We start from the raw sequence: 13089 nt of genomic DNA on the forward strand, positions 1-13089 counted from the left end.
CATTAAGAGATTAAGAAAGGCAAGTAATTACCAGGTGATGACTGCAGAGGGCAGGCTGTTACAGCTGAAAACTCGAATGCAGTTGAATCTTGTTCTTCTAAATCAGGTGCGACACTTGAATCTTCTTACCAATCATCACTTTGAACCATTTGTGGGTTGAATAACATAATAACATTAAATTAAATTGTAAAATGTTTCTTTTTTAAAATATCAGAAATCCATGGCGCTACCTTTTAACACTGGACAAAGAGGGAAACAATATGGTAAATTCAACTTTATTAATGCAGTTCAAGTAATTCAAAAGAAATTATACATTTCCACCTTTGCAAATGTAGTAAAATATTCAAATTAAGCAGGATGAGAATCAGAACAAAAGAAGGGGGAACACAAAACCACACAATTTGAAGGCACAGTATAAAAGAACGCATTAAATCAGACAGTAGTAATGAATCTATAACATTATGGATTCTGTTTACATCGCTTACATTTCAGTGCAACATCAACAAACAAAATCCCAGAGTACTAACCCTCGACACCAAGTATCCACATCATACATATATTTTTTTTTTAAAAAGATACGAATGTTTCAGCAAAGCGTCTCTCTCTCTCTCTCTCACACAGACAAAAGCTTTTTTTTAAAAAGCCACAGAAAATCTCATAACCAACAAAAAGCATAACTAGTAGCACCACAAAGACAAAGAACATAAGAAAAGGGAGCAAAAGAATTGCATTTGTGCCTGTTCACAAGCTTTGCTGCAGCACACGGTTTTCCGTGTACCCTCTCAGGAGGACACGCTGGAGGCATTTCTCACTGAGAAGGTCAAATGTTAAAACTCTGTGAAGCTCTGCATAGAATCTGGTCTGTAAGACATCCTGGCACCTTGCACATAAAACAATGCTAAATTGCAGCTGCGCTCAACAGAGCTCATTTGAGGGAGCATCTCTTTTATTCTACTAAACATATGTTATGTAGTCTACAAATCATGTTTGTGTGTGTTCTGCATTTGTATCTATTTATCTGAAGAGAACCTAAAATTACACTTACTGAATACTGCTCAAGTTAAGCCAAAAAAGGTTTTTATCTGTGTGCAAAATTGGATTCTTCACGTGCTGGCTGATAAAGTGTCTACAATCAGGCAAGGCTATGCTCTAAGTTGCATCACACAGACATCGTTTCAGTCTTCAGTAACGATTGCTGACACTTGTACATCAACTTCAGTCACACTGCTCCGAGTAGGCACATATTTAATGTAATCACACAAAACCAAAGGGAGTAACAAAGGTTAACAAAATCCCCAATCAGTAGCAAAAAGAAGGACAGAACAGTAGTGGATGGCTGATGCGATGTGATTGTTCACTCTGATAAAGATCTGTTAACAGCAGCAACAAAGCAATAATACAATTAGAATCGCTAGACTTCCCAACTCCATGCACAATAGAAACAATCTCAACTGCATTAAAAAGCATTAAAAGCAAAAAAACAAAGAAAAAACAAAAAACAAACCACATATAAACCCGGACAGGTTCCTTATCTGGGTATAAAGGTCTGACTGCATTTGAGTGGTTTTACTTTGTCTTTAACAACTGCTAATGTGTGAAAAGATGGACAGATGACAAGAGTTAAAAGACACGACAGTCAAACCAGGACTTCTCTCTCCTCTAATCAGTTCTGTACACTTGTATTGTTTGGTTTAATGCATTCTGGTTTAGCTTTCACTTTTCTGAATGTAGCACAAAGTGGTTGTTTCACCGCTCAGAGTCAAAGCAACCAGTTAGGTAAAAAGAGTTATTACAGAATACAAGTGTGATACAATCAGTTTAACAAAAGCTATTTTCTCGTCATTCAATTCCACCTCAAGTATTTTGTTGTAAACACATCTGCAAACCATATCACAACTACAAATACACAAATTCAGACCACCAGATGACTGACTGGTCTTATCGAGCTCATTTATATACATTCTTCCAGTCCTGTCCTCTGCCTTGGATGGCAGCTTACGTGACCTGTAGGCCTGAGCCAGAAGAGACTCTACCCAGACATCTGTAAGCAGTCGTCTTTACACTTGTATTCTGTCATTTTATTGATCCTGAGAAGATGAATTAAAACAGTGAACGATCTCCATTCAAAGAAAAATAAATTCATGTGAAACAAAAGACAAAACGACCTCAACATTTATATATTTGCACACAGAAGGAACAGAAGTATGCCTTACAAAAAAAATATTATATGTATTGGGGGGAAAAAGTCACATTGGCAAAAGAAAAACAGGTTCTTTTCAAACACAAAGTCTCAGATCTGTTTTTGATTGGCAGCAGAAATTTGTGAAAAACTAATAAATTTGCTTTTCTCTCCTCCACAAAAAAGAAAAAAATTCAAAGGTTTAAAAAAAAGAAAAAAAAAGAAACAAGATTAAGATTAAATAACGGAGATCAGTAAATTTCTCCCCCGTTCATCCTTGGAAAAATGTATTTCCTATAAAAGCTAAGTGAACCACTGCTAGTCTTGCTCTTAGAGCAGAGGTGAGTGAGTTTGTTAGACCCAAAAATACATCAGGTTTTGTCCAGTAAAAATGTTTCAGTTGCAAGTTCTCAGAATTCTGCAATAAGTGGTAAAGGTAACTCTTTGGAGTAAGGTGCTCCGATTGTAGGCACGAAGAAGAACCAAGGCAACAAGCGGACTTTTGCCTCATTGTCTCAACAGTCCCATTTGATACTGCTCTCTTTGTTGACGCTGCTGACGCTGCTGGCGCTGGCCCTGAGCTTGGCGCTGGCCCTGAGCTTGGCGCTGGCCCTGTGATGCTGGGGGCCGCCGTCTCAGAGTATTCAGGGTGTCTACAGGAAATGGACATCTCAATTAACTTAAAGAAATACAGTGAATGCTGCAAATTAATGCTACTACCATTTATATTGTTAGAAATGCCCACAGTAGAAGTGACTATTACATGATAAGGTAATCATGTTGGACTACAAAGTATTTCTTAGCACCTTGCTATTCAGCCATCTCTTCTCTTTAACCTAAATATGCATTCAGTAATCCACAGTTGTGGAAGTTTATACACATACATACACACACTTGTGCATATTTATATCCTTGTGGGGGACATCTCATTGACATAATGCTTTCCCTAGCCACTTACCCTAACCATCAAAAATGAATGCCTAACCCTGACCCTTACCCTAAACCTAACCATAACCCAATTGTAACCCTGACTCTAAAACCATATTTTGAGTCTCAAAAATGCTTTCGTGCCTTGTGGTGGTCCCCACAAGGGCTGTCGGTCCCCACAAGTATAGTAAATTCCAATTATTGGTCCCCACAAAGATGTTAATACCCATACACACACACATATCATGAACATGAAAGTCCTGGTAATTTAGGGATTTGATTTCTCTGAACTGTTCATTTTCCAGGGTGGAATAACTGTGCATCATACATCTTTAATTATTTAAAACACAAGAATTAGATGCAAAAGTTTAAATTTGTTTGGGATTTTCTCTAATCCATACAGGGATCCATACATGGGAATATCCCTTAGCAAGTTGCACCTCAACCCGATGCTTTTGGCATAATTCTGACTGGATATGTGACCAGTCTTGGCAAAGTTTGGTTTGACTAAGGGACATTTAATTAAATGTTGTGGAGGGTGTATATTTTTGATCCTACAGACACTGAATCAATTTTGGATTTTTTCTAAACTCCTTAAAAGTCTCAAATTACCATGACATTCATGGCCATGGCCTACTAAAACATGTAAATATAAACTGAGTTACATACAGATGAACTGTTAGTATACTTGCAAAATGTATTATATGCATTATTGAAAAAAACATTTTTTTTCTCAATGATGTATATACATTTTTTTTGTTTAAAAAAATACTTTTTGTTTAAAATTATTAAATAAAAAATTAAATGGTTAAAATACAAAATGTATGAGAAAAAAAATATACATCCTCTGAGAATAAAGAGAAATCCTTACAAAGAAAAGAAACTAGCGTAAATTTTTTTCATGCTATAAGGTTTTACAACAAGAGGGAAAAACCTCTGCGGTGGATGACCTAATCAAGTTAAACTGTACTTTGCAATGGGATTCTTAAAAAAGGAAATACTTGAGATTTTAGAAGTCCGAAGATTAATTTGTCACAAATAGGCTAAAGTTAGAAGAAAAGAAAACCCTGATTTGAATGAACTAGAAGTCACGGCCCATCTGCTCATTAACATGGACATGTGCTGGAATCCTTGATGTGATGAAATTGACTAAATCTTACAAATAGAACCAGTATGGAGTTTGATATCCAAAATGAAAGTAAACAAACTTTTTTAATATCTAATTTCCCTTCTCTCCCTCACTCCAAAATTAGTTTTTCTTTAACCCACAACAGGCCACAGATTACATCACAGTTTCCTTTTTTTGCAGAGCCCTGGTTTAGATACGTACCAGATACATGCTTGCGTGGAGGAAGCTTGGGGTTGCTACTGGGTGTGTGGACACTGCAGACCTTGATGAAGCCAACCATTAGCATGATGAGAGCAACACCCATCAACAGCACTGCCCACCAGTAGGCCTGAATGACACAGAATGTAATAAAAAATATTTAAGCACAGACAAGAATCACTAAAAATATTAGCTATGTGTGTTTGTCACCATGTTGACAAATCTTTGTCACTATATACACTCCCACACTGAGACACTCACCACTATCCAGTCTGCAATACTGTTATAGAAATCAGGATTAAAGATGGCTTTCTTTAGCCTTGCAAGAGGCCCGTCTGCATCCACCAGGCGACACTTATTGAACACATCGCAGTATCCCTTGAAGTCATTGCAGGGTGAGCCAGGCTGCAGCGTCACCACTTTCCCACTGAAATACTGGGCCCATCTCTGTGACCCTGTGCTGCTGCAGGTGCTGGGATTCGCTGAGGGTAGAAAGAAAGTAAGTGACATCTGTATTACCAAGAAAATGTTTTAATCGTAAAGATGTTCTCATGACTAAAAGCAAACATTAAAACCAACAGTCACTTATGCTATACGTCAGATAATTCTAGTTTTAAATGACTATACTTAGTGTACATTTTGACATGTGAACAATCAGACACTCACTTTTCTCCTGGCAGCACACATGGCACAGGTCAGTAGCCTCATCCTTGCCATCCTCCTTAGCACAGCTACATACCTCCAGATTGTGCTTTGCACAGACAGAACCAGTGCAGGCCTATTTCAAAAAACAAAAACTTTAACTTATGATACAAACTCACAAAGCGGGAAAACAAGACACGAAGCCGATTATATGAGCATACCCCATTGATGCAAACTTGTGTATCTTTATGACAAAAGGTGAAATTCTCCTTTGGCTGTGAGGCAGGACATAGAGCAGTATTTCCACCACACCTGCCCTCATTGGCACACTCAGAATCTGGTCTGCACACCTCATTATTGGTCTTGAAAGTACATTCTCCTGTGCAACATGGGCCTTGGCTGGGACTGCGTAAAAACAATGAAAACCATGCAACCAAAAGTCAAACAAATGCTGCCCTGTTCACAGCTGTGTTCTGTGCTCACTAATACCACAATCAACAGTTCATCACAAAATCTTACCTGCAGATTTTGCCGGGTCTAAGTTTGCACTTTTCGCCATCCCCTGAATCTGCACTAAAGCAACAGTTGTCTTTACACTGGTCTTGGTAGCCACAGTCACACTGCTCTCCCTCTTCCACCAGACCATTACCACAGATAGGATGGCCAGACTCTGTACACACAGAAACAACAGACTGAAAGAGCATCTCTCTCTCTCTCTCTCTCTCTCTCTCTCTCACTCACTCACACACAGATAACAAAATCCTTTTATTTATTTGATCACATAAGAGAATTTACCAACAAAACAGCTATCTCTTTTCTTTTGTAGAACAGCGGTTATATTCCCGATGCTGCAGCTTGAGAACTTGTTATTGTTGAGCCTGTCCCCTGATGTGGCTCTGGCATACATAATGTAGTTCCCTCTCTCCTTTTGTCCTTGCTCCTTAGACTCTCCAGGGGTGCATACGCTACCAGAGTCATGCTGTGAAATAGTAGGCAAGCAAAAGAGAAACAGCAGAGCTCTGAGAAAGTTCCACAGAATAAATACAGCTTGGCAAGAGAAAGTAGGCTACTGGCAAAGGCCGGGATTTAAATAATAGTACTTACAGGTGAGCCAAAGTTGTGTCCGACCTCATGAGCGAAGGTGATGTGTGACACCTTGGGGGGGACATGTGAGCCATAGTTCTGCACTGTGATGATACCAGTGTTCAGAGACTTTGTCCTTCCATCTGAGTATTTTCTGTTCTTCTCACAAATTCCCCCGGAGCTTCCTGCGGTAAAAACAAAGGGTGCGATGCATTAACAGGTCAAACACAGCCAGGATTTGTTTGAATTTGCTTGCTAGACAAAACCTAAAAGTCCAGTTGGAGATAATGTGCATCTCAACAGTGGTTATCAACGTTCTGTTGAACCAGGCCTTCTGAGCATGTTTAGAAGCCCATCATAATTCTTAATCTGTACAAAATGACCCATATGAGTTCTGCCTACTCCAGTCAGAAACACTTTAATGATGATGATGATAAAACACTGCTAAATATGTAAAGAGAATAGAAAACAACATTAAAATGCAATCCTGTTGTAAATAAGACACAAAATTAATGCTGCAGAAAATAATTAAACTGGGAATTCAGTCCACAGAGCAATAAAATAAACATTTCATTTTAAGTTAATTATTTTAAAGCCAAATGCGCTCTCACTGCTGCAGTTTATTTTTAATGTGACAGCTCTGAAATTTTAAAGTGTATATATTTAAATATTACATTTCTTTATCCCATAGCCTAATAAAGGAAACGTGGAAATCACAGATCAAAGTGAAAATTATTTTACTTTTAAACAGGCATTCTTGCGTTCTGTGTTTTAGCAGCTGCAATTCCAGCAGTGTCAAAGGCGACTTAGCAGCAGATTAGAATCAAGCAAAAACAACATTTTTATATTTTCTGCATCACCAACCGAATACACACATGAATGCAACAGTCTGTGCTGCTGTTACTTTACATCTGGGCTTCATTCCTGATGTTGGTATGGTTTGACAGCTTGCACATATGAAAGGTATTCGCTCAGCAAAGAATACGAGTTAAAAAATGCTATAAATAAAACATTACGTGAAAACGTGGCAACTAAAACAGTGAATCGAGGGTTGGCAAGATGGCGTCGTAGCGCGAACACCCGTCTCGCTGTGCTCCGGTGAGGTCCCCCGATTATCCGTCTAAAATACGTGTTCACCTGGTGAAACGTTACAAATGTGCGTGGGAGTAACTCTATAATGAGTCTGGACGACTATTTTTCTAAAATGCCTAACGTCAGGTCTAAGAAAAAGACAGCTCCGGTTGTGCAGGCTAGCGACATTGTGGGTCCTATGGCGGCTGAGCCTGAAGAAGCTAACGCCAGCGACACAGAAATCTCCGCTGACGCTGAGGAAACTGGGAGTGATATCGACCCGAATATCCTTGCGGCTCTGAGTAAGATAACTGACAGCATTACAACTTTATTGGATGTTAAAGTTGATACTGTGCTGGCCGCAATCCGTGAACAGACGTCTCGGATCCAGGCTCTGGCGACACGGGTGGGAGACGCCGAGATACGGATTTCAGGCGTGGAAGACACGGCAGGTGTATTGCAGGCGAAAGTGGCTCGACTCGAAAAACAAGTAACTGACATGGCAGACCACATGGACGATTTAGAGAACCGCAGCCGCAGATGTAACCTTCGCCTGGTCGGGCTTCCCGAGGGCACGGAGGGAAATGATGTTGTCGCCTTCATGGAGTCATGGCTCCCCTCCTATCTCGAGCTCACAACTAAAAATGGGAAGATCAAACTAGACCGCGCTCACCGCTCTCTAGCACCGAGGCCGGGCCCCAGCCAGCGCGCCAGACCCATCATTATGAAGCTTCACAACTTTGCTGATAAACAACGTGTGATGGCCGCAGCTCGGCGCCTGGCTACGCAGCCGAACCAACCAACAAGTCGGATCAAAGTCTCCTTCTTTAATGATTATTCAGCGGCGGTAGCCAAGAAACGCAAGGCTTTCGACGAGGTGAAAAGCTGCCTGAGGAAGAAGAATGTGGATTATGCGCTTCTCTACCCCGCCACACTGAGGCTGTTTGCCAACGGCAAGGAGAAGAGATTTAACACACCGGAGGCAGCTGCGTCCTACGCGGACTCGCTGCCCTGAATCCCCGTAACCACCGGAGTACTCCTTTTCTTCACACTATGCCTTAATTAACCGGTGTGAGTACTTGCCGAATCTAGGCGTATATGACTCTTTTTTTTTCGTCCTCGCTGCTTATAAGCGACCAGGTGAAATCTTCCACCCCATCGGGCACCGGACGGACTGTGTTTTCGTCTATGGGTAGGCGTGAGTTACGCGCGTGCAATGCACTTCGGCTTTCCCGACGGGCAGGAGGAGATTGGTTTTTCCCTACATGTTTAGTAGGGCTGTTGCCAAATCACTGTTCTTTGAATGTTCCGTCACACAGCTCTTTCATGCCTTTTTTATTTTTATTTTATTTATTTATTTTTTCAACCAGGGTGTGGTGAACCCTTTGGCTCAATATGCTTTGTGTGATACATGAATAAGTCTAATAATGAGTAGGCTGCGAATATGCACCTGGAATGTACGAGGGGTTCACAGCCCTATTAAGAGGAGGAAGATATTTACTTGTCTAAGAAAGGACGGTGTAGATGTTGCTATGTTACAAGAGACACATCTTGATAATAATGAACACTTGAAGTTGCAACAAGGATTATATGGACAAGTGTTTTTTTTCATCCTTCACTACAAGAAGTAGAGGAGTGGCAGTGTTGATTAGGAAAAATGTACCTTTTGTAGTAACTGATTGCGTTAAGGATCTGAAGGGCCGCTACGTGATAGTCAAAGGGATTTTGCAAGGCCAAAATATCTTATTACTGAATGTTTATTTTCCACCTGCCCACCCAACTACCTTTCTTACCAAAATGTTTCTGGAATTAGCCCCATTTCTTCCTAACTCTACCGTTATTATTGGTGGTGATTTCAACTTAATGTTAAATCCGCTTATGGACAGATTTCCACACAGCATTGCAACTCCTTCTCCTCAGGCCAAAGCGCTTCATGCTCTATGCGACGAGTTTGGACTTGTGGATGCTTGGAGATATACTCACCCCTCCGATAAGCAATACACATTTTTTTCGGCTCCGCATAGGTCCCAAACTAGAATTGATTACTTTTTTCTCCCGAAAACTGACTTAGGTTCAGTAGTATCGTGCGACATAACAAGTATAATCATCTCAGATCACGCTAGGGTAATCATGGATCTCGATCTTAAAGCTGCGCTTCACAGGTCCCGCCACTGGAGGCTTAATACCATTATTCTTAAGGATGAGGAATTTACCTCTCACTTCTCTGCAGAATTTAAAGCGTTTTTGGATATCAACACCCCCTCAGCTACTACTGCCTCTGTTTTGTGGGAAACATGCAAAGCTTATGCGAGGGGCCTAATTATTTCGTATTCTGCGACAAAGAAGCGACAACGGATGGAGGAACAAAAATCTTTAGAGAGCGAATTGATGGATAAGGAGAAAACATATATTGCCTCCCCATCACCACCATTATGGCAAGAAATAACCGCACTCAGGTCAGCGCTGAATTGCCTTCTTACCAGAGATGCAGAGAAGAAACTTAAATACACCAGACAGAGGTTCTACGAGCATGGAGATAAGGCCGGTAAATGTCTGGCGTACTATGTTAAGAAGCGCGCAGAATCGAATACCATTGCAGCGATATCTGATGAAGGTGGCCACAAGATATATGAAAACAAACTGATAAATGACTGTGTTAAGAAGTTCTACGAAGCCTTGTACTCTTCTCAACAAGTCCCGGAGGGGGTGCAGCTGATGCATAATTTCTTCACCCAATTCGACTTACCAAATTTGTCAGAGGAACAGAAGACTGCCCTTAACAGCCCTATAACTAAGACCGAAGTGTTTAAGGCTATTAAATCACTGCGAAGTGGAAAGTCGCCAGGGCCTGATGGCTTCTGTTGTGAATTTTATAAACAGTTTCGGGATATTATTGTGGAACCGCTTCTTGATATGTTCAACCACTCCTTCATTACGGGTGAATTCCCGCAGACACTGAAGGAAGCCAACATTTCCCTAATTCTAAAGAAAGGGAAGTGTCCTGATTTGTGCGGATCCTATAGACCTATAGCCCTCTTGAATGTAGATAGGAAACTGCTTTCTAAAATTCTGGCCACCCGCTTAGAAAATTTTTTACCTGTGCTGATAAGGGAGGACCAGACAGGCTTTATAAAGGGTCGAAACTCAGCCACCAATGTTAGACGCTTACTGAACGCTATTGTAGCTTTCAAGCAAAAATCTATTGACGGCCTGGTGCTTTCTCTTGATGCGGAGAAAGCATTTGACAGAATTGAGTGGTCTTATTTGTTGTATACTCTGGGCAAATTCGGCTTAGGGGAGAATTTTATAAAATGGGTCAAAGTTATCTACAATAATCCACAGGCAGCAGTCCTGACTAATGGACTTAGGTCTGATTACTTCAACACTCATAGGGGAGTTATGCAGGGCTGCCCCTTATCGCCCCTTCTATTCGCTCTGGCCATAGAGCCTCTTGCTGAGGCCATAAGGGCGACGCCCACAATACGTAGTTTAGAGATTGGACAGCTGTGTCATAAAATAACCTTATACGCGGACGACATCTTGATTCTTTTGACTAACCCTGTAACATCCGTACCCAGTCTCATTGAGGTGATTGACAGGTTTAGCCATTTCTCTGGCTATAGAATCAATTTGGCTAAGTCAGAGGCCATGCCTCTCGGTACTCTTTTCACAATGCCGGCTACTGTTCCTTCCTTTCCTTTTAAATGGTCTCCTAATGGATTTGTGTATTTGGGGATCTTTATTACCCCGTCTCTCGACCAATTGTACAAAGCCAACTTCACACCCTTATTTGGCAAACTCAAACAGGACCTAGAGCGGTGGGCGTCACTTCCTGTCTCCTGGCTAGGACGCATTGCCCTGATCAAAATGAATGTGCTGCCCAGGCTATTGTATCCTATCCAAATGATCCCCGTCTTGTTCTCTAAGAGAGTACTGAAGGACATAAATGGTTGGCTCACCTCTTTCATCTGGAACAAGCGCAGACCCAGACTCAAGATGGCAGTGTTGCATCTGCCAAGCTCCAGGGGCGGCTTGGATCTACCTAATATTAGATTGTATCAGCTTTCTGCCCATTTAAGATTTGTGAGCGACTGGGTTAGGGGTAAAACCTCAATCTGGTCGGATATTGAGACAGCTCTGTCACAATGCAAACTGAGCGATCTATTATTTTGTAATGATTTTAACAGAATTAAGGCCCTTTGTACAAATCCTGTAACAATCAACACCCTAAAAGCGTGGCGAATTGTCCGCCGTCTTGAGGGAAGATCGAGAATAACATCAACCTTTACCCCTATAATGAATAACCCTGCTTTTCCTCCGGGTTCTTTGGACCCCGGCTTTCAACGATGGTCTGATAAGAATATTAAGTCTCTTGGTGACCTTTTCTCGGGTGGTGAACTCATGTCGTTTGAACAGCTTACCAACAGTTACGGCTTGCCTAGACAGGATTTCTTTCGTTTTTTGCAAATACGACACTATATCACTCACAATACAACCCTTGCTGAGCACCCTGAAGTATCTGATGTTGAGAGGGTTTTGTTTGGGCAACAGCTGACGGTGTCTCGGAGTTCATTTTACCATGTGCTTAATGCTTTGACTACCACTGATGCGCAGGGGATTAGAGGTGTGTGGGAGAGGGAACTGTCGGTAACCATAGATGAAGATAAGTGGGATACCGTTTGGTCTCTCGCAAAAAGGATTTCAATTTGTACTCGGACAAGAGCAATCCAATTTAAGATTTTACACAGATTACACGTATCCCCTCACCGCAGACACCTCTTCAGCCGCTCTCTTTCCCCTGTGTGTCTTAAGTGCAAAACTGATGTAGGGACTTTAACTCACTGTTTTTGGTCCTGTTATAAGCTTCAAGAATACTGGGCTGACATTACAGGTGAACTGGGGAAAATCTTCCACGTTGATATAGAGATGGACCCTTTGTCCCTGATTCTAGGTCTTCCAAGTGACTGCCTAAAAGCGGCGGCCAACAAAAGATTGTATAACACTAACATTTGCAGCCAGGAAAAATATCCTCTTACAATGGATCAACGATAGGACTCCCACTGTCTGTGGCTGGCGCAAAATAGTTTTTGAACTGATTCCTCTGGAATACCTCACACACGTTATACACCACAGTGTGGGTCAGTTCTATGGGATGTGGCACCCCTTTTTGGACTATATTGGACCGGACCTTTCCGCTATCTTATTCAAAGGACTACTACACACGTGATCACCACCCGGGCGCTGTAAGACTGACTCACCACCTCTTGTATGTTATATTTTGTATCTTGTATTATGCCTTATTTAAGAGCTGTTGTGTACGTTTTGTGTTTGTACTGTTTTGTTGTTCTGTGTCTACTGTCGAGACACTGTCGTGTTAAAGGAAAATCTGCAATAAAAATGATGAAAAAAAAACAAAAAAAAAACAGTGAATCTAACCTGCTCAAAAGCAGGTTGTGTGTTCAGCAACAGTTACCACATAACAGTGACTTAGCCACCTGTGCGGGTGACAAAACCTTACTTTTAGCTCACTAACCCATTGTACACCCCTCTGGTTCAATATGGACAACAAAATACACACATACATACAGACACACAGTAGCAGGGCATGGAGATGCTGGTAGTTTCAGCAAGCGTAACTGGCTCCACAGTTAATCGAAAAGAAGTCATGAAAATCAGTGAACCATAAACTACAGTAATTAACAGATGGAGAATGTTTTATTTGTATACCGGTTTAACCAATAAACAATAAAGTCTTATAAGGGTTGTCCAATAAATTAAGGAACTTGTTTTAAATGTTTTAAAAGGGGAGAACAATAATCTGAAACAGGATGAATCGTCTGTAAGTCTAAGACCCTGAATA

General features: G+C 41.1%; 1 protein-coding gene across 1 annotated transcript in view; it reads right to left on the reverse strand.

The window, feature by feature from the left end:
- Positions 1–323: 323 nt before the first annotated feature.
- Positions 324–13089, reverse strand: part of adam10a (ADAM metallopeptidase domain 10a) — a 37984-nt gene continuing 25218 nt past the window's right edge. The window contains exons 9-16 of the mRNA XM_085375136.1: positions 6180–6343; positions 5871–6054; positions 5595–5745; positions 5297–5480; positions 5100–5211; positions 4695–4915; positions 4437–4563; positions 324–2832 (exon numbers count right to left, since the gene is read on the reverse strand). Of these exons, the coding sequence (XP_085231262.1) occupies positions 2687–2832; positions 4437–4563; positions 4695–4915; positions 5100–5211; positions 5297–5480; positions 5595–5745; positions 5871–6054; positions 6180–6343 (1289 nt within the window). The 3' untranslated portion in view covers positions 324–2686. The remainder of the gene's footprint in view (positions 2833–4436; positions 4564–4694; positions 4916–5099; positions 5212–5296; positions 5481–5594; positions 5746–5870; positions 6055–6179; positions 6344–13089) is intronic.

The sequence above is a fragment of the Diplotaxodon limnothrissa genome, linkage group LG1 (assembly GCF_057381915.1).
Source record: "Diplotaxodon limnothrissa isolate DT_005_m linkage group LG1, D_limnothrissa_male_GT1.1, whole genome shotgun sequence".
In the NCBI taxonomy this organism is placed as follows: Eukaryota; Metazoa; Chordata; class Actinopteri; order Cichliformes; family Cichlidae; genus Diplotaxodon; species Diplotaxodon limnothrissa.